The 21,607-nt window shown below is 39.9% G+C and overlaps 1 protein-coding gene across 1 annotated transcript in view; it reads right to left on the bottom strand.

The window, feature by feature from the left end:
- The window catches only part of LOC140334753 (lipase maturation factor 1-like), a 57,086-nt gene that overhangs the window by 33,236 nt on the left and 2,243 nt on the right, over positions 1–21,607 (bottom strand). The window contains exon 3 of the mRNA XM_072416992.1: positions 9,673–9,982. Coding sequence (XP_072273093.1) covers positions 9,673–9,982 — 310 coding nt within the window. The remainder of the gene's footprint in view (positions 1–9,672; positions 9,983–21,607) is intronic.

The following is a 21,607-nucleotide window of genomic DNA, read 5'->3' as shown; positions in this document are numbered from 1 at the left end:
AACTTGTCTGCTTTCTGGATTCACTTTATTGTGGTTGTGGAATTCTAAGATCTGGGACACTCTTTTCTGCAATTACAAGAGACAACTTAACCCCTGCACTGATGGCATGCAAGCCAAACCGTGCTAAAAGTTTGTGGTTTAAGGGACTCTGCAATAGCAGGAGAAAAAGTGGACCTAATTATAACTTCATAAATCTACAGAAATAACTGACTGTTAGGTAACAATATACAGCAGCAAAATGATTGAAAAGGACTTCTGATGTTACAATAACACATGGAAGGTTGAATGAGATTCTTTTAAATGGATTTAGATATGGTCCTTGAAATAAACCGGTCACGTAAAAACGAGATGTGCCAGTAATTCTGCCCGGCTTTCTTTAGCTGGGAACCATGGCCAGGAAGACTTTAGCAAGTGAGCCAACTACCAGTCAGTCCTGGAATGGTTCCATCTTCTACTTTGCTGCAGACAGGTTCTCCAAGAATGCAGATTCGTTGTCACTGGAGGAGTTCTCATTAGAAGAGCGCCTCTGGCAGCTAAACTGTCCAGAACTTTTTAGTTTGGATAAGAACCACAATTCTGGAATGAATGAGTCTTCAAATCATCCCTGCTATTCTTTTACTATTTACTTATTTAACTTTTAATTTGTGATATTCTCTTACGAAGGGAAAATGAAAAGCCTATAGGTAGAAGTGACTCATATTTGGACTCCAGTAATGTGTCAGTATTTGTCAAACGTGGCCAAACAGCCTATAATATGGCATTCCTCCTTTTTCCAAAAAGTTTTATACAGCACCAGCAGTGATTGGTCCAGAATCGTGATTTTATTTTTAGTAGACCATACATGACACTCTGATCCTACAACTTTAAATTTACCAATGACCAGGCAATGGATTACATTGTGGATGGCCAGCTTTAGCCCATACATTTTAGAGGCACATGACCACATTTTTCTATCTATAAACTACTTTAGTGGGGTGTGGTATTATGTGTCCAAGATACCGACAACCACTTAGTTCATGTGTAACCTATACCTTACCTCCATATACTTAGAATGTCCTGCAGTGGAATACTTTACAAGATACTTAACAGTTAGAGTGAACCAATGCTTTGCCTTGCAAGGACAAACAGTAAAAACAGGTTCACTTAATGGACCCCCTTTACCCAACTCTACCAGCAGTTAGGAGAAGGTACCCTTCAAATCCGAGAGACCTGGGAGCAGCTGGCAAAGGAATAGAGGACCAAAATTCCAGTAGAGTAAAAGTAAAGTAAAAGACTGATAGATTGTTAGAGAATGTGACTAACAGGTATTTCTTCCAAAGGGTGTACGACCAAGTATTAAGTTGAAGGTGCCAATAATTTGTTCCAGGCCATTTTTTATTTTTGTGTGGGACACCTCAGATTTTTTTCTCAGCTTTTCTGAGTACTTCCAGTGGCAACAAAAGAAATAAACATGACAAAATCAAAGCATTTGTAATTGCAATGATTTTTTGAGAGAAGTGGTGCATTTTCTGACATCAATACAAGGTTTCCAATATTTTTGGCCATGACTGTATACTTCTGCTTCCCAGCCCTCTCTTCCCATAATACAATGGAGGCCAAAGGCTGTCATGTAGAGGAGGAAGGCAAGTCCAGAGCTCTCTGTAAGATCCAGACAACTAAGAGCCTTCACAGTGTTTTTTTTTTCTTCTCCTTCCAGGTGATGAAGCATCACGGGTGGAGACAAAGTGAATAAAGTAAGGCGTATGAAGTCATATATAAATCCCAATTGATGTCCATGTTACTAAATCACATTTGAAACTCTGCAAGTTGGTTTGTGTGTGAAAGAAGTTTCAGCACCACTAAAAGATTCTGTTCCCTCACTGCAGGCCAGAGCGGAGGTCATCCCCCATGTTCTCCCTGGCCCCTTTTAGCCTGGTGCACCACCCAGCACTTTTCAGTAACCACCTGCCGTGTTTTGGGTGAAAAGTTGGGTCACAGTACAGGGGCTGACACCCGCCTACAGCCTCCTCTCACCCAGCTTGAAAATATTTCTGGAGTGAATACTGATCTCCTGTCCATGTGAGAGCAGCAGTCTTCAATACTTTGCCATTGCACTTTCAAGCTTGTGCTCACCTGGGATTGCAGCATTTGTTGGATGGCTGCAAGAAGATTGCTAATTCCACAGAGAAAGATGCACTCTACATTCAACAGACAGGAAGTTTTAGGAGTCCTAGAAAGTCCTTGACATACAAGCCAACTATAAAACTTGAAGACTTGTTGTTTTTACTGTATGCGTAACTGCAACAGAGATTACAGCTGGGCCTTAAATGAACCTGTCACTTTACCCTCAGTCATCTGGATGTCAAAAAAAAAAAAGTTAATACAACAGAGCCTAAATAAATCTACAGGACTTTGTGTGTGGATGGGACCGCAGACAGGTGCCAGCTCCTTGGGAGGAGCACTTGGTTCTGCACCTGTGAGGACAGCACTAGGCGGAATTGCCTCACAGGCTGAAAATAGAGAAGCGCTGTGCAATAAACCCTTCAGACCATACAAATTCAGGAAGCCTCTCCGTTTTACTCTCTATAACCACAAATATGCTGTTTTCCAACAAGACAATCAGTTCACCAGAACTTTCCCTCTGTATTACTGTTTATGTTTTTTTCACTTTCACAACTTTGCAAGCTAATGTTTATGATGAAATGTTAAAAATTGGCCTAAACATCTTACAGAGAGGGGAAAAAATGATACAAGGTGCATCCATGTCACTCTGCTTGCAAAGCACTTTGAGTGTCCTTGAATATGAAAATCCAGAACTGACTGGAGCCGGTGTAAATGGTTTCTGATAAGGAAAAAGGCGTCCTGATACACTAAAGCTGTTCCTAACTACCTGTGCTCGCTGTCTCTGCTGCACTGAATTGTCAAACAATGGTATTAGCCCTGCATACCTATGCTGGACTACAGAATACTTCACTTTATGTTATACAGAGCTGATGGAGGGTATTTTGTAGGCTACTGAGCAGGGCTGCCAACTCTGCTTGGGCCAGGTCTGTGTTGTCATGTCAATTGGGAATTTAGGAGCACTGGATTTCTGATTCACTGGAGTCCTTTTTTGTAACTGCAATGTATTTAGAGGCATAAGATATGGGGATATGTGAATGCATGAGAGATGTATCATGTATGTTTTTTCTGCCCAGATGTATAAAAATACTGGTTTCAGCTATTAGCATTACATACTGTAAAGAAAAAAAAATTGTTGCTAAAATTCTTTGAACTGTCTCGGCGCACCCTTTGGTTCCTGGAACAATGAAACTGGCACTGTACCACCAATGTTCCAGAAGGCAAAAATAGAGACAGGGGTGGCTGTCCCTTTGAAACTGATCCCCCTACCCTCGCCAATGACACAGGAAGTATCCCCTAAAGCTTCTTCCTTGTGCAGGAAGGATGACCCCCCATGAGCCCAGAATGTTGACTTTAAAAGTCTCAGTGATAATCTGCTTCCCTTTTTTTTCTCCCTCTATCTCCAGTCTGTGGAAAACAAGAATTAAAACAAAGGCAGCACTGTATGCTGGGCCAAGGAGAAGTGACACATGAAAGGACATGGACTCGGGCAATTAATGACTGAGCGTGCTCTGTTCTGTGTGTGTTATACATATAAATGGTTTCAGCACTTTGGGTTTCTGTGTATTTATTATGCTGAAAGCAAAGGTAAGCTTTCATTAGTTAAAAAGATATTACAAAGAGAGAGAGGGGAAGAATAGGGTAGTAGTACCAGCATAAGGTAACCTCCCTAAGGAAATCTATGGAGGTCCTATTTTCAGTCACATGGCCTAATGCCATAGCAGTTGTGTCCAGACATTGAAGTAATACAAAACAATTCTGGCACTCACAGGGACTGAGGGTCGATGTTGGGTCTAATGTACTGGAACTTGAATCTGTGTATGGTGGCCCGTTCCCGAACTTTGTGTAAGTACGTTTTTGTCATAGTTTACTGCCCGGTCATGTATGACAGAGCAGGTCCTTTCTATCCTGGTGCAGCACTGAATGGTGCAAAACAATTGCACGCAGGTACAGATGTGAGTCCTATTCAGTGCAGCTTTCCCTGAGTCCAGGCTGCATAATGGCACACCTCCAGGCAATGTGTTCATGACCATCTGAGCGCTAATCTACCTGGAAAAAAAGACAGCAACAAAAATCTGAAAGGAGTTCCAAACTTCAGTTTTTTTCAAAACACTTTAAAGTCAACCTACAGCCTTGCCTTCAGTCTTCAACAGTTGCACAGGTTCCTCTCCTGGACTAAAACTGATTACGCTACTCAAACTGCACACTGTGAGCTCCTCAGAATTAGCATTAGAATCTGCAGCAATTCAGATATTTCCCGGCTGGAGCACGTTCAGCTTTATCTAGCTCTTTCCTGCCCAGCCTGAAAGTCTCTGGTCTGTCCTATTAACTCCAAACCAGTCCACTGCTTGAATCAGGACTTTGAAACCAGTACCACGGCAGATGCTGTGATGCTTTAAGGAAGGTATGCACAGCACCCAGCTGACCCCCTACCATCAGGCATGACCTGGCAGCATTGTATAAAGAAGCACAAAAAGATCCAGTGATTACATTTCTTGGTCTGAAATAGGGTATAGAATAAAAATAAAATGTTTTTTATTCAGAAATAAATACAGCTAGCAAAAGAAAGGGCAAAATTTAAGGCTGGGTTTATTTTAAAACATTCACTCTCTTGGAAGCTACAGAAAAACCAGAAAGTGAGCGGCTCTATCCCACCTGTGACCAGCCAAGCATCCTCTAGCAAAACCAATAACAAAAGCACTCATGCAATCGAGCAGAAGCGATATGAAGCCTGGTTTAGTGAGCAGGAGGGGATGTGAGGTGTCAGTCAGCACGGTGTTCTGCAAAGGGGGAGCGGTAATATTTCTTCAGAAGATACGGGTGATCTCCATGCTGGGACACAATGATAAAACTGCCCATCATGCAAGATGGCGTTACAGTGCTTGCACAATAATAATGTGCTCTCCTCACCGCTGACCCGTTCACTGCGTGTAATGAAAGCCGGGATTACGCACCGCTGAGCCCCAGCAATGAGAGGATTTCACTTGGTTTTCCTTCACTAAAAAAAAAAAAAAAAACTAATTTCCTGTTTAATATATTCCATGTCACATTAGGGATGGGGCACTTGTGCCGGTAGGAAGCATGTGCAGCCTGTCCTGCCATGTGCCAGCTGCTGTTACTGTACCTGCTGATCCCCAGATGGTCCCATGAACAGTAGCTGCAACAAACAGGTGAAAAGTAAAGAGAGAAACTCCTCAAGCTTTATTTAGTAATAAGAGTGCAAGGACGAGCACAGAGCAGTAACCTGGAGCAGCCATATGACTTGTCAGACTAATAAAACATTGCTTCCTCATTGGCTGCCTGGGGTTACTATAGATCATCACCCTTTGTGTTGGGTAAAGTACTAAACCAATCACTAATATCTTTAAACAGGCTTAATGTACCTTTTCTTTAATTCCTTTAACCCCGCAACTTTTATTAAAATGGAACGCCGGTCAGGTCACACCAAACATATGTACAAATGCTGTGCAGACTATTTCTCTATGTAAGCGGGCACTGCCAACAATTGTAGGCACCAAAAAGATGCTGAGTAGTTCTTCCCTATGGGAGGAAAGAACAGGAAGTCAGCTGTGTGTTAAAAAATATCACTGCCTACTATGCAATTTTATTTTTACTCCGGGATTCCAATTAAATGTTTTTTTAGTATCCGATAGAGGCATAAAAGGGCCAGAAGCTTTGTCAAATTGTCTTGACTTGTCTTGATTATTTTCACACGGTATTGATAAAGCACCAACGTACTTACACAGAGCTATATATTAAATAGGGGCTGCAAAGGACAGATACAAACAATTGGAACAGGGGGGAGGGGAGGGTTCAGGCCAAGAGGGGTTACAATCTAAGAGGTGGGTAGTAGAGATTCTGTTTACTTCCCATGTGGGAAGCGAGGTGAACGCTCTTCAGTAGACAAAGGTTCTAACATATCTGCACGGATCTGGGCAAGGCAAAGCAACCAGTGCACATTAAAGTTGGCTCCTGAAGTATCAGTACTTACCTTTCCCCACTTTCTTTACCGGTGGTCTACGAGAAAAGTTTGGTGGCCCACAGATCTGTCCAAAATCTGGACATTGTTTGCAAATTTCATGTTTTAATAATAAAAATAATATTGTAATAAATTCTTATATTCTGAATAACAATTTTCACCTTTATTTTGCACTAAATTCAAAAACTGTACTAGACAGAAAAACAAAGGAGGACGGCAGTAAAGTCTTAAGGAGGAAGTAAACCCAAAAACAACAAAACAAAAAAAAAACAAAAAAAATACACTTACCTTCAATCCCGGAGAGCACTCGATCGGTACCGAGGTTTCGTTCATCGTTGTCCTGGTATCTGTCTTCGGGCCGGCATCTTTTCTCTGTTCTTCCGGGTTCTTATTCCTGCATCGGGTGACGTAGATGGGAAAAAAACTTGTCGATCTCACTGTGCATGCGTGAGATCGTCAATTTCTTTCCTTTTGGCGAAAGGGCTCCTTCTGCGCATGCCTGAGATGCTTGGGCATGTGCAAAAGGAGCAGCCAAGAGCCTCCTGGGATGCATGACAAAGGGGAGGCTCTGCGCTCCCATTCATCCTCAATCACCTAGGCTCCTAAAAAAACACAAACAGAATTTTTACCTTACATAAAAGGTTTGTCTACCCTTTTACGTAAAGTGAAAATTCTGAGAATAGGTGCGCTTTAGATTGTATGAGGCAACTGCTGCCCAGTAGTATGCTTCAGTTTTGATTCCACCATTACAACAGTCACCCCGCTCCGCCAATACCAATTCTCATCCGATTGTTTTATTTTTTATTTTTTGTTTATTTCTCAGATGCTCTTTTAGGCAAGTATGACCTTAACTGTGTATTTTCTTTAACTGTTTTTTTTAATGTTTTTTGTTTTTTTTTAACAGCATCAAATAATTTGATTTTGAAAACTATCATTTCCTGGTAAAAATTGACTCCCTTGCATATGCGTCACATCCGGTGACGCGTCTGCATGTGGGATGCCCATTAGTAGGTCCCATGTTGCCCTGGCATTAGGTTTGTATTTAAAGGGGGTGGCAGGCACGTCATTCTCCCCTCCAGGCCTTTGTTTTTGTTCAGTTTGCTGCTGAGAGACTCCTAAAATCTGGATCTTCAATACAGCCACCAACAATTGGGTTCTTATCCTCCAAAAACTAATATTTGCCTATTGCTGGGTTGACATGATACAAAAATTAACTTCTGTTTGGAGCACTCTTGGGATTACTGTTTTTTGAATTGAGTTGTGTCGCTCTCTCTCCCGCTCTCTTCCTACATCCTATGCCAGGTTCAGTCACTTGAATATTGATACATTTTATGTGAATTCAAAATTTTTTGATGATCTGTACATGTTTAATCCCTGATAAAACAGATTACTTCTGCGAAACGCATCGGATTATCAGAATCTATTTCAGTATCACAAAAAGCTTGGATATTCACTGAGTATTTTAAACTAGGACCTTTTTTACACACTTACCAAACTGTCCAGGGATGTGTGAATCTAGACCCTTTTTATGTATATTTAGATTTAAAGATCCTTTTTTTATACATCTTGTACTTTAATAAAAAAAATTAAAGATTTTCCTGTTTGTATATACTTTGTATTTATGTACTGCCTCAAAAGTCCCGCCAATATATTTGTTTTTGTATTTTCTGTCATTTCTTGTTTGGTCTTAGATTTGAATGAAATAAACCCGTATTGAGTGAGAAAAAGCAAACAAATATTTTGCATTTCTTTAATAATACCCTAAGATAATTCAACTAATAATAGTAACAATAGTAATACTTCACTTAACCGTGAGCTGATCAATGAATCAGAGACTCCACAGTCCTCGTCAGGCACCATTAGGATGATCAGTATTTTACAAATGTATTTATCTTTTTAAAAAATTCATATTATTGGTCGGCAGGTTTTAAAATGATAAATTTAGTGGTTCATGAGGTCCGAAAGGACCGCTGTTCTATACAGATGTATATGAGAACGAAAACCTTTAGTGAGCTCAAGTAAGACTCAAAGCTTACACATCGCAGAGCACTCTCTATCCATGTACCAGCGATAGGCCAATCATCAGTTAGGAGAGGTGGTGTCACATGATCACATGATTATGATATACTTGGAAGTACTCAGTACTTGATCTTTGCTCCCAAGAGGATTAGCATGGAGGGCAGAGAATTAAAGTGAACCTGTTGTTTATCCCCACATAGGCAAAGAACAAACTCACCCTAAAAGAAAAACTGGCTAAAGAGTATTTATGAAATATATACAGTGGCTAAGATTTTTTTTTTTTTTTTAAATGAGCATCTGGTACCCAAAATCCAATAGGGTCCCTGCGGTTCCCTATAGGACCCCATTATATATATAAGCACTGTAGTAATTGGCAGTAAAGCGAAGGTTTAGCAGCAGGGACATTGTACAGCCAGTTATGATTTTCTAAAACTAATCACAATTCAAACCCTTTCAGACCCTTTGCAATGACGGTGACACTGGGTCATTCTGCACAATTTGTGTGACGTTGTTTATTCTATGAAGTCCCACCACACACAGTTTAAAATCAAATGACAACTTAGTCAGAAATATGTTTCAATATTCTAACGCACATGAAGCCTATTTTTTATCCTACTGCAAAGCAGACTGTTCAGGTTGTGATAAGGAAGGAAGAACCTTTAGTTTGTTTACACAATTTTTTGTCAGAAGTAGTGTGTGAAAAAAATGTGCTAAAACCCCCTACAGTATCCTTTTCCAAAGAAGGGGATTGTTTTGATTGTGTTTCTACATAAAATCACATTTCACAACAATCCCACAGAAAATGCTAACTAGCAAAACGGAATTCCAGGCAGACATAAAAGACACAAAAGAATACAGGTATATAAAGGTATCAAAAAGAATCATTAAACATACTTATAATGCAGCCAATTTGGGTATCTGGATTGGTTTATATTGGCCTCTTGCAATCCCAAAAGTGTTAGCTCTTATAATTGGGATAGGGGAAGGCAGAGGGCTGATAGGAAGGGAAATGCAAAGTGAGCAGAAGTATAATCTTTTTTATCTTTTGTTGCTTTTGTCCCATCAGCAGCTGATGGGGCGGGATGATAAAATCACAGTATTCCTTTACTGTATGCGTTAAGTCCCACTGGTGACCTTGTAGCAGCAATCTGTGGAAGCTACAAAATAATTTCCCTTAGGGCCATGTCACACAGGAGACTCTCATGGCATGAAAGAGAGCAATCTACATACCTCTCTAAAAATGCTCTGAATGCAGAAAAATTACAATCACTAGTCAATGATGTTGCATAGCTTCACTAGTTAGAAAGCCCCTAGCAATCCTGTAGCTAACCACAAATCCCAAGCAGCAAGGTCGCCCATACTGCAAGGCCCTTAGCATTTTGTCAGTACAAAAATATGAATTTCAGTCAATGAAACGTTTGTCTCTCTGAAATTCCCAGTGTGACATGGCCGTAAAAAAAAGGAAAACATGCTAAAGAAAAAAAAAACAGCTCCATCATATGTATTTCATCTGTGTATGTAGCAGTTTGTCAGAAGTTTGGCTTTAAGCCACTCGGATACCAATATAAACTCACCATCTTTGTCCCACGGCCACCAATGAGTGGTAGAGAATCCACAGAGTTGTCATCAGGATCATGTTGGCACATCCAGTTAAAATGACGAAAGCTGAAATCCCAAGGCCGGCCAGAGCAATGTTATCTAAGTGGGTATCCATGTGTGTCCAGTCTAGGAGCCAGAGGACTGTCGGTGCGTAGCTGAAGGCCTCCATGCCGATCTTACCTCCGCAGTACGCTTTTATGTTCTCCAGGTAGATCTTACATGGCAGCAGACCCTTCTCCCCAATCAGCTGCTTGTTCTGATGAAAAGCCACTAGGAATGCCACAACTGTAAGACAGACACAAGAATGTGAGGATTTGAGATGGATAAATATCGTATTGTACTGTAAATACAAAATGAGGTCTAGAATCTGCAAACCAAAGAAGTTTATTTATTCAACCCTATCTTCATGCACTCTTCTGTATTTTAGGATGGGGAGAGGTCTTAACTTAAAAATATGCTTTTAAAACACATAAGCTTGTTACAATATCCACGCATACCAAATAAATATGCAAATAAATCATCTTAACCTTGCTTTTTTATTCCCTGTACTTTGAAAGCACTCAGAACAGACCAGGGCTGGTATACACGCTGCATTTGAAAACAAGAACTAGGGAAAAAACATTTTCCCTTTATATTTGAAAAACAGTCAACGTCTATAAATCCAGGAGTGCACAAATTGCAAACCCAGATTTACTTTATAAAAATAGAAGATATATCATGATACCTGTGCAAAAAGCAGAGCTGTAGATGGGACCCAGCACCTCCTTCTATTACAAACTGCATGCAGAAAGCAGATAGCACCAGGGTAGAAGTACAAAGCTGCTGCAGTTTGTGATCTTTGGTTATACAGGAGTGCATTGTTGAAAATTATTTATGGTTCTTACTATTAAACCAATCAAAGTTATGTTGCGTAAATACCTTTCCTGTACTCATTCCTATCCTGCAGTTATGGTGCATACCCAGAGAAGCTGAATGTAAATAAAGTAATGTGTGCAACACAAAAGTATCTATACAATATTACTCATCTAAGTAATATTAGCACTGTATTTAGCTGGATTAGCCCTTAAAAAACAAATCTTTGAATATGGAATTCACAGCTCATGTGGGCACAAAAGAAGGAGCAGCTGGTCTCGTGTTGAATGGAATCGTTGGGTCCTACAGAAGGTGGGAGAGTTAATGTAAGACCTGGCATTTGCACATTACTAAAAATCTTGGCACCGCCCACTGGTAATAAAGTCAGATTCATTGCGGCACACTAACATTATCTCGCCCTGTAAATTCATCCCACCGAGGCCAAACGGAAGCTCTTTTCCTGTGCAGTCTGTCTGAGGGATTTAATTACGGCACATAAGCCCAGAGCCGAGAAATTGTAACAGAAACTGGTCATCTCTTTGGCAGGAACTAATATTTTTGGAATTCATTCTGCTACCCAACTCTCAAGCTAAAAAAGTGAAAATTATATTCTAATTTAAAGGGAAATTTTGGGCAGATGGCTTATTACGCAGCTAAAATACAAATATAATATAGGCCAAAGGTTAGTGGGGGATTGACCATTGCATCTATATGGGCAGCATGGTGGCTCAGTGGTTAGCACTCTGGCCTTTGCAGCCCTAGGTCCCAGGTTTGGATCTTGGCCAGGACACTATCTGCATGGAGTTTGCAGGTGCTCCCTGTGTTTGCGTGGGTTTTCTCCGGGTACTCCGGTTTCCTCCCACAAAAACATGCAGTTAGGTTACTTGGCTTCCCCCCAAAATTGATCTTAGACTGTAATAATGACATATGACTGAGGTAGGGACATTAGCTTGTGAGTCCCCTTGAGGGACAGTTAGTGACATGACCATGGACTTTGTACAGCGCTGCATAATATGATGGCACTATATAAGTTCTGTGTAATAAAAATATATCGACCTTTCATTCCTAAATCATGGATATTATATCTCCCTTCCTTCTGCAAACAAAACAGCCTCCACATTGCTTTTCACAAGATTTTGGGTGTAAATTTTGACATGTTTGTGCCCAGTTGTGAGGTCAGGTACCGATGTGGAATGTCAATATCCCTATTCATCCCAAAGGTGGTCAGTAGGGTTGAGGTCTGAGCCCTGTGCAGACAATGCAATTCTACCATATCGAACTTATCAAACCATATCATTTTTGGAGCTCGCTTCGTGCAGAGGGACATAATCATTCTAAAAAAAATAAATAAAAAAAAGTAGGTATTTGGAATTACAAAGCTTTCTAAATGTATTTGTTTGCAGTAGTATTAACAATACCTAAACTCAGTAATTTGGAGGGGTGGCTGGGTGTTTACAAACTTTTGGCCCTATATTATATGTTTACTGTTCTACCTATTAAATAAAAAATTATAATTCTGGGAAAAAAACAGACAGAGAAACATTCCATCTGCGAATGCGTGAGATGAGCACTTTTTGTTTACATTATAGGAAAGCCCCTGATGAAGCATGCACAGGAGGAGCAGCCCAGAGCTTAATATGATATGTGAAGCAAGTATCCCAGGAGGCTGCGGGTTTCCCCTGCAATCTTTACTGCCGCGGCAGTAAAGACAGAGAGGGAGGGAACCTCCCCAAAAGATTTAAAGAAATTAAAAAAAAAATACATATTTATTAAATTTCCCTATTATATAGAAGGGATAGCCACTTTTTTTGCACAACATAGAAAACGTGATGATAGGACGCTTTTACATCTCAAAAAACTAAGCAAATGTTTTCCAAAATGCTTGCAATAGAAAATTCTGGTTTTGTCAGTTAAAAAACAGATAAAATTTGTTTCCCCTGTATTTTATTTACTGAAAACCTTAAGGGGAATTCAAGCATAGCAACTGCAAATTGCACAATGTTATCACATGCCAAATTCCTGTATAGTAGCTGTATGAGGGAATTACATAAGTGTATCAGAGGTATTATCAAACACAATATAACGTCTCATCTAAGGAGTAAACATTAAAAGAATTCCTTTAAAAGTGAAAGATAAATTTTACTTGCAAATGAATATGTTTTTATTATGTAATATCATACTGGCCAAACTTTTTATTCGGAGGGTGGGGAAGTGTGTGTAGGAAAATGAGAACCCACATTAACTTTCGTATTTACCCAAAGCACAAAGTTAGGCATTTGAATAATAACCACTACTCGAAGACTCGTTAGGGAATATACCTTTACAGCGGGAATATGACTACTAAGGAAATATTTTTGTAATAGTTAAAAAAAAAAAAAAACTGAACTGGCTAATGAAGACTAACCCTTTCTCAATCATGCTTCCTCCAAAGCAATCAGCAATTTTTGCTTTTTAGATCAGTGATCACTAATATCAATGATCTTTTTAATTATCCTTAGGAGCATTCCTCCCACTAATTACTAAATATACGAAGCATTCTTCTCATTGTCCCCCTGTATGAAGGTTGCTTTACTCCCTCTGCCCATCATGGGACTTTTATTCATTGATTGCCAGTGTAGTGGGCCCTGCTCCCGCCAGGCGACCAGCGCAGCAAGGCGGTCCCCCTGCCGTTACCAGGGACTACATTTAGATTTTCATTTTTTGGTCTGCGTTCCTTTTGATTTAAACAATAGGAAATATGTTGAAGTCTCCTTTTAGCAACAGCTCCTGTCCTGCAATGGTGGCTCCTGTGGCATTGCAAAGGGGCAACCTTTTACCAGCAGAAAGTTATTCTAAAACTAGTTCCCAACCCTCTCTAATTTTATAACATAGATTTATACCTAAAAGGCTTCTTCGCTGATTTTTCAACCCTTCATTATATCATTTAAAGCAGAACTAAATTGTAAAATTGGATCGACAGATTCTTTTTTTTTTTTTTTCATGTATCTGTGCTGTAAAAACTTCTACACCTCTATGCATACAACCAGGTAACACGGCCCAAATTTTCATAGTTTGGAGTATTTTAGTCAGCACTTAAAAAGAGACAGACACTTATTGTACCCCTTGAAATAACACTGCTTTTTTTACAAGTACAGAACTATCCATTAAATACCTTACTTTGTTCAATGTAAAGCATGTACAAGAGTGTCAAAATCTGGCCCCAACGTCCTTTTTTTGGCCCCCAAAGGAATTCGAAATATGAACTGCAGCTGGCCCGCCGCTGCATTGAAATAGCGGGGCTACTACAATTCCCGGCATCACTCGTGTCTATAGACAGACGGGCTCTCTGCCTATGTGTGGCCCCGCAATGGACTGTTTTATAGATGCAAGTAATGCCGGAATTTTAGTAGCGGCGTATGTCAATGAAGAGGAAGTTCCAGCGATGGGCCACTCATAAGATTTAGCCCCACATTGGCCGCGTCTGGCATTTCCAGCACTCCCCCTCAGCTGTACTTTTCCTTGCTACACCAAGGCATGGACTTGAATGGTTGGATTTTCATAGAATAAATTTGTTACTATTATTGTTAGGCTGTGCAAAAAGGTTACCAATGAAATTTAACTCAGAAGCCTACAAATAGAGAAAGAGGTATAAGGTTTTTTCCTAAATAACATTTAAAAAAAATGTTTGGGCCTCTTTCTCTAAATTAGTTTTGGTTCCAGATTAAATGTGAAGCAAAAACTCTTTGTTTCCAAATGAAAAGCTTTTATATCTAATGAGAATGAAAAACTTCCTAATTTTTGTCAATAAATTTCAAGGTTGGCCTGGGACTTTGTCTAATTTTTAATTTTGGCCCTCTGTGTATTTGTGTTTGACACTCCTGACCCAAGATCATCACACAGCTCAGGAGCATCTATAAAACTGTCCAATCAGTGCCATGTTCATCACAGGCACTTCAGCAGGGGCCAAAAGGTATAGTTTCACCTACAGTATACCAAAAGTACTCTGGAATTCCTTTTTACATATGGCAGTTCCATTCCTATTAGGTGAGTGTTCCTAGGCACCATGGTTTTGTAGCCTCGTAGACCTGCACAGTGTTCTCCACAGAAATGTATGGCTGGGAAGAAGCTGAAAACTTTGTGACATTCCCTGAATTGTGACCCAACCCTTCAGTGACCATCCAAAAACAGCTGGGCGGTTATTGAAAAGATCCAGGTGATGCACCCAGCTAAAAGGAGCTGGGGAGAAAATTGCTGCAGTATGGGGTAACTTATTGCACCGCTATCTCTAATTGCAGATTTGTTGATGTCATTACCATACTGTTCACTGTTCTTGTTCTATGTGGAGGTTCTAAAATGAGGAAGCAAAGCCCTGTCTCTACTGAGATGGTACCTCTATGATAATACCTCTAGATTGCAGAACTTCTATGCTCCGAAAATGCTTTTATAGCTTGTGTTTGGGGGATTTCTCTGCATATATCTGAATTTGTATGCGTAAAGGATATTCAGAAAATATGAATACCGACAACTATAGGAATTAAGCTAGGTAGGAAAGCAAACAAAGGATGAATGCTGAAATGAAGATTCACTCACGGGGAAGGTGTCACCAGAGTGATGCAGAGTCTTTTATGTCTGAACAAAGTGAACATTTGGAAAACCTTTGGAAGACGTTTACAGTAAGCTTCCCATAAAAATCCTGACCACGTTCTTTGCAAAGTTCTCAAGCTAATCAACGGGCAGAAGACAAGGCCTCTCAAAGGAACTACCCTGATCATCGTTTTCTCTTGCTGCATTCTTAATTATGATTATGAGCGCTCACCAAAATATAATTTTACACGGTCCTTTCAATAAAACTCGCAAGAGATGCATGAAACCACAGCCAATTAGATGATCAGGAAAGAACAAAAATATATATATAAATTTCTGAAACCTCCAAGACTGATCTCCCAGACTCTGATTAAAATATTTAACGGCACAACCTTATTCAGTCTTGTTTTAGGTCCTATAATCGGTCCGTTCTTATAAACACGGTGCAGACAGAACCGATTTTCCTATGAGAAATAATAATGTATTTTAGGTGAAACTTCAAAGGGTATAATTAAAATTTCCTCCATGTTTCCAATATTTTTTTTTTTATTTCTCTTGAGTAGGAAACATTCCAAAATCTCCTGAAAGTAACAGAATATGGAAAGATTTTTTTTTTTATTCAAAGGAAATTGGCAAAGCGCCAAATTAATAATTAAAAACTATTTGGAATTTTTTTGGTGTATACCGCCATAAAATTTAAATAAATTTATATATAAAAGTTCTCCAATATTACTGACTAAAAACTATTTTAATTATGTAGCTTCCAACCCAAACATAGACTGATGGGTCACCTACAGAGAGGCCATCCATGGAGATGCAATGCTGCCAATTTCAATGACCAACCTGTTATTGACCCTTTAGCAATTGCTTGTCACAATGGGCCTGATCTATTAAAGCTGTCAAAGACTGGAGAAGACAGACTATCATGGGGAACCTGGATGATCTAGCACACCTGGAATAGGTTTCTTAAAATCTTTTGTTATTATTTATTACCATTTTCAATCCTTCACCAAATACAGGTTTGCTGGCTCACCCAGGTTCTCCTATGATGGTCCATCTTCTCCAGTCTTAGAGAGCTTTAATAAATCAAGCCCAACTTGTGTAGTTTAAAAAAAAAGCCTGAATGCATCCCATTCCTCTGTTTTTTCTGAATAAAAAGGAAAAAGTTACATTAGCGCCTGAATAAAATTTACAGTGGGAAATCAATGACTCTCACATGTATCTATGGCCATTTTTTGGTTTTAAGGAAACAATTCATGCAAAAAAATGAAGGGTCGGATTATATTTTTTGGGTACACTTCCTAAATCACTTACTATTTGTAGGTGTAAAATGCTTCTTTAAAAATATAATACTTTAAAAAGTTAAAATGATATTTTCCTTACCCGTCTTCTGCATTGCTGGACAGGCACCACTGAATGATGAGTGTAATACCACAAGAAGGAATTCCAGTAAAGTGCAACAGCCTTTTTGCTGCTCTGGATACCCCATGAATCTTTCCAGGAGAACAGTGATGTCGATCTCATCTAGGCACCACAGATAGAAGATGTCTGCAGGCTTAACTTCTTTTTTTCATTATAGGTGCATTTTATACCCACTGGTAGTAGGTAATTTGGGAAGGTTGTCCAAAGTGTGTACATGGACCTTATACAAAATATGGGCCAAAGTTTGTGAACACAGACCAGTTTAATAACTTGCAATAATACCTATGAAGGTTTTCTGGATATACGCCTATATACAACTTTTATGCCTCTAAGCCTGGCCATGTGAAATAAAGATGCCAGCACTGATACATGGTAACAAACCTATTACAAGATTTTTTTTTTGTCCTGTAGTTTTGCAGGGATATTTGAAGCTCCCTATTTGCACCCCAGCTCCTATCACACCTCCTGGCTCAAGCTGCTGTCAGCTGGTGCAGCTGGGGTGGAACATTAGCTTTTGCATTGAAGGGAGAATATCCAATTTTCCGCCACATTTTTAAGGAAAGCTCCCAGGAGAGTGGATTTTAAGCGCTGCAGGAGCAAAAGGGAATGGGATAGAGCAGATTTTAAGGCTACATACCGTGCACGGATCCAAATGCTGATCACATGACCATTACGGTACGCTAACACTCAAAGTCGGGCCCCCGAACCATACAGCTGCTTTCGCTTTGCTCCAAATTTTTTTTGACATTTTAATGTTCATATGCAACAACTGCTGCAGCTGCTCAATTTTGATTTTTCAATGAGACGATGCACTTTTTTTGTATACAAACCTAAATGTCCGCCCATAATAAAAAGCTCTCAAGCACAGCAATACTTTGGCATGTCAAAGCTAACAAACGACTAAACCCTCTTTTAGCTTAAAAAGTAAATGCTCTTTGAAACATCTAAAATAATTTAAAACGTTCTGGGAAATCAGGAAAGCTTGCAAATAAATTGTCCTTTGGGAGCTGTAGTAGGAATCACAGGTCCTTCAAGTTCACATTTGTTTCTATTTCTTCAGCAGGCTGGATGTCATCTTATAACAGAGACAGATAATATCAGAGGTTTGTACCGTATGTTTCTACAAGACACCAAAAACATTGTTTGACTTTCTTTCTGCCCTCTATCCCAGCATGTTTCTTTTTGTATCTACCCCCAGACACCACTTATAACGCATGTGCTGTATCAAAATTGACAATTAGGTAACTGGCATTAGGCCAACCACATTCAAGAACAAAAAAAAACTATATGTACAATTGTATGTTAGCGACCCTACAAATGACTGAATTCTGGTGTCTCCAGTGATGGTTACCAGTAGTACAACAGTATACAAAGACACCCTAAGTGACAACTTATAATCTTGAGGGCACGGTTTGAGGAATGCTCCTTTGTTCTAGCATCCCCATGTAAAAAGCCAGCGCCATAAAGACATGGCTTGATGAGAGTTTCTTGTGGATGAACTGGGCCTGCAAAGATCTAAACACTTTTGAACAAATTTAACACAGTGTTCAACCTAGAAATTTTTAATGCTGGGTGGGAAGATATTGTAGGTGGGTGGCAGCCCCTGTTTTGTGACCTAACTCATCAGTAACCACCCAAAAACAGCCGGGTGGTTACTGAAAAATGCTGGGTGGTGCGCCCAGCTAAAAAGGGGTTGGGGAGAACACTGCAGACCATAAACAAGGTCTTCTCGTCCAACTTCAGTACCTGACTTAACAAATGCCAACTTCAGGAACTTGGGGAACCCAAGCGTCCTACACAGACCTAAACAACCAGTGAACACCAGTGAATTGGAACACGAGGTCTTCTTGTCCGGGATCAATACATGACTTAAATGCAGGCTTCAAGAACTTAAGGAACACAAGTGACCTGCACAGCCTTAACCTGATTAATAGATGATTTGGAACACTGACCTTGAACCAGGTCTTCTCATCCAACATCACTACCTGACTTAACAATTGCAGGCTTAAGCAACACAAGTGTGCTACACAGACAGCCCTAACGAAAACCTTTAGGATGAATTAGAACACGGAGCCTAAACCAGGTCTTCCCATCCAACATCACTGCCTGACGTAAATGCAGGCTTCAAGAACTTAAGGTACACAAGTGACCTGCCTCAACTTGATGAATGGATGAATTCAAACACTGGCCTTGAACCAGGTCCTCTCGTTAAACATCACTACCTGATTTAACAAACACAGGATTAAGGAACACAAGTGTGCTTCACAGACCTAAACCCTAATAAACACCTTTAGGATAAATTAGAACGCTGACCTTGAACCAGGTCTTCCTGTCCAACATTACTACCTAACTTAACAAATGCAAGCTTCAGGAACTTGAGGAACTCAAGTGGCCTTCACAGTCCTAAACCCTAACGAACACCTTTGGGATGAATTGGAACAATGACTATAAACCAGGTCTTCACAACAAACATCAATACCAGACTGAACAATTGTCCTCTTGGCCCAATGGGCACAAATTTTCTAAAGCCACACTCCTTTATCTTCCTAGAAGAGTTTAGAGGTGTTATAGTTCAAAGAGATAGACAACCACATATTTAAATCCATGGTTTAGGAATGAGATGTTCAATAAGTTTATATAGATGTGATGGTTCGGTCTTTACAAATGATTGGCATATAGTGTGACATTTTTGGTAAAACATTGTTTGCCATGTGACGAATATATGTCCATAAAGAATCTTCAATGAATAGCTAATGGGTGATGTCTAGGCAAAACAGCAAAACAATCTTTTCCAACTGAACGGAGACTGTACAAAAAAAAACTCATTAAAAGTTGTTATATTGTTCTAACTGGAGGATGAACACCATACGCACAAAGATTATTTCAAAGCAGCCCTGGTCTCAAAATTTTATGAGGCCTCTACTGTGATGATCATTGTTCTTCTTACTGGAGGCTCAGACAAGAGGAAGTAAAGCCCTGTCGCTACCAAGATGGCCACCTCTACATAGAACTACAGTACAGAACAAGGCAAAAGAGGATAAAAGGAAACACTTTAACACTTTCACAAACTGGTGACTAGTCCTAAGCCTTCTGCTTGACTTTTTTAAAACTACGTTCCAGAATTCAGTTTTTTAAAGATGACTTACATCAGGGGTGTCACACTCTGGCCCGAGGGCCAAAACTGTCCCTCAAGGTCCTTTTTTGGCCCCTCAAAGAACTCTGAAAATGAACTACGCCCGCGTTACCATCTCACATCATCATTTTCAATACATAGACATTATTCCTGTACCCCAACATGTGACACACAGCCTAGGCAATGATCACATGGAGCCCGACTACCAGGCGCATTGTGTTTGTTTCAATCCATTAGAGGCTGCATAGTGTAATATTTAGTGTCAGACAAACTTGTGATGTGAGAGGATGACCAACACACAGCATGCATAGATAGATAGATAGATAGAAATCAGTCTTTTCAACCCTAAAGTGTTTGTAGAGGGGGTTGTTTCTGTTAGTTATGGATGAAGTAGTAAACTTCCTCATTTTTTCAATAAATTTCAAGTTTGGCCCCCCGACTTGGTCTAAGTTTTTAATCTCGGCCCTGTGTGTATTTGAAATTGACACCCCAGACTTACATCCACAACATGTGTGTAACCTTACTTTTTGTTGACTGTGTTCAGTCACAGAGATTCTTCTGAACCGGCCCAATGGGTGAATCTCCTTTGCAAAATGACAGACCCCGATAAAAACCTGGCAGACACATTACCGTTCCACATTCCATCCAAAACGAAAAGTTCTGCTCTTACATACACTTAAAAGTTTGGTATGAACAGTTTTAGTTTTATGGCTTGAACTTACATTTTAAGAAAAAATAAAAATAGAAATAAGACTTTAGGACGATGGCCGGAGGGAACCCCCCGAATGGAATGCGATCTGTGAGGTCGGCTTTGCTTACAATATTTTGCCAGTTTAGGACTGTTAATTAAAGACAGCTGAGAGAATCTGGGGGGCATCTGTCAAGTAAACAAAGCCGAGCTGGCTGGGGTTATCAAAAATGTTCCGCTGCAATCACAGTGTGGGCCAAAAGATGCAGCAAATATACTCAGCAGGTCCCGTACTCTGAACCTTGACAAATATCTTTCTATATATGAGAACTTGCTGGAGAGAATGTGAGACTCAGCAGGATCAATGTGTTTTTTATTGGAAGAGATTTTATTTTTAGTTTATACAACACAGTCTTATGTATGTAAAGACTTTATACAGAGTGTGCCCAGTGCGGCTGTATAGCAGTGCTGTAACATTGCACCTTGGTGCATTATGACTAGTATTAACATGCATTATGTGAAGGTGGGTTAGTCACTTCAATGGGTTACTTAGCAGGGCAATGTACTAAAAAATGTATGCTTTATTTCTCCTGAGGAACACAGGGTTCAACCCAGAAAATATTTTAAGCTGGGTGGGAAGATATTGTACCTAGGTGGTAGCCGGGTGGTTACTGAAAAGTGCCGAGTGGTGCGCCCCACTAAAAGGGACCGGGGAGCATGCTGGGAAAATATGCCTATTATGTGCACTACAACCCATGTCCATCTGCAAAGTGCGCTGGGATGCCTTTCAAAGTGATTGGCACCGCATCACATCAAAGAAAAAAGGATAAGGTGAACCTAACATTAGTTTTTTTAACATATTGTTTTTTAATAAATTTTCTTTAAGGGGGGGGTGAGGTCTCTCCCCTTTCCATCTTTAGTGCTGTGGTGGTAAAGACTGAAGGGGAAACTTGCAGCCTCCTGGGATACCTGCATACAGAGGTTGCAAGCTGCTCCTTCTGAGCATGTCTATGATTAGGCATGCGTATTCAAGGAGCTTCATTCATGAGCAGTGAGATAGGCACCCTTTTTCTTTCTTTACAGAATATGACATAGGGAGGCTATATATAATATAAGTCGGGGTATTATATTCACAGTATATGGCACAGGGGGTAGATATATTATATATCGGGGTATTACACTCACAGTATATGACATTGGGAGGGTATATATATTATATATCAGGGTATTACACATAGTATATGGCACAGGG

The sequence above is a fragment of the Pyxicephalus adspersus genome, chromosome 7 (assembly GCF_032062135.1).
Source record: "Pyxicephalus adspersus chromosome 7, UCB_Pads_2.0, whole genome shotgun sequence".
Taxonomy (NCBI): domain Eukaryota; kingdom Metazoa; phylum Chordata; class Amphibia; order Anura; family Pyxicephalidae; genus Pyxicephalus; species Pyxicephalus adspersus.
This window is presented reverse-complemented; position numbering and strand designations above follow the sequence as displayed.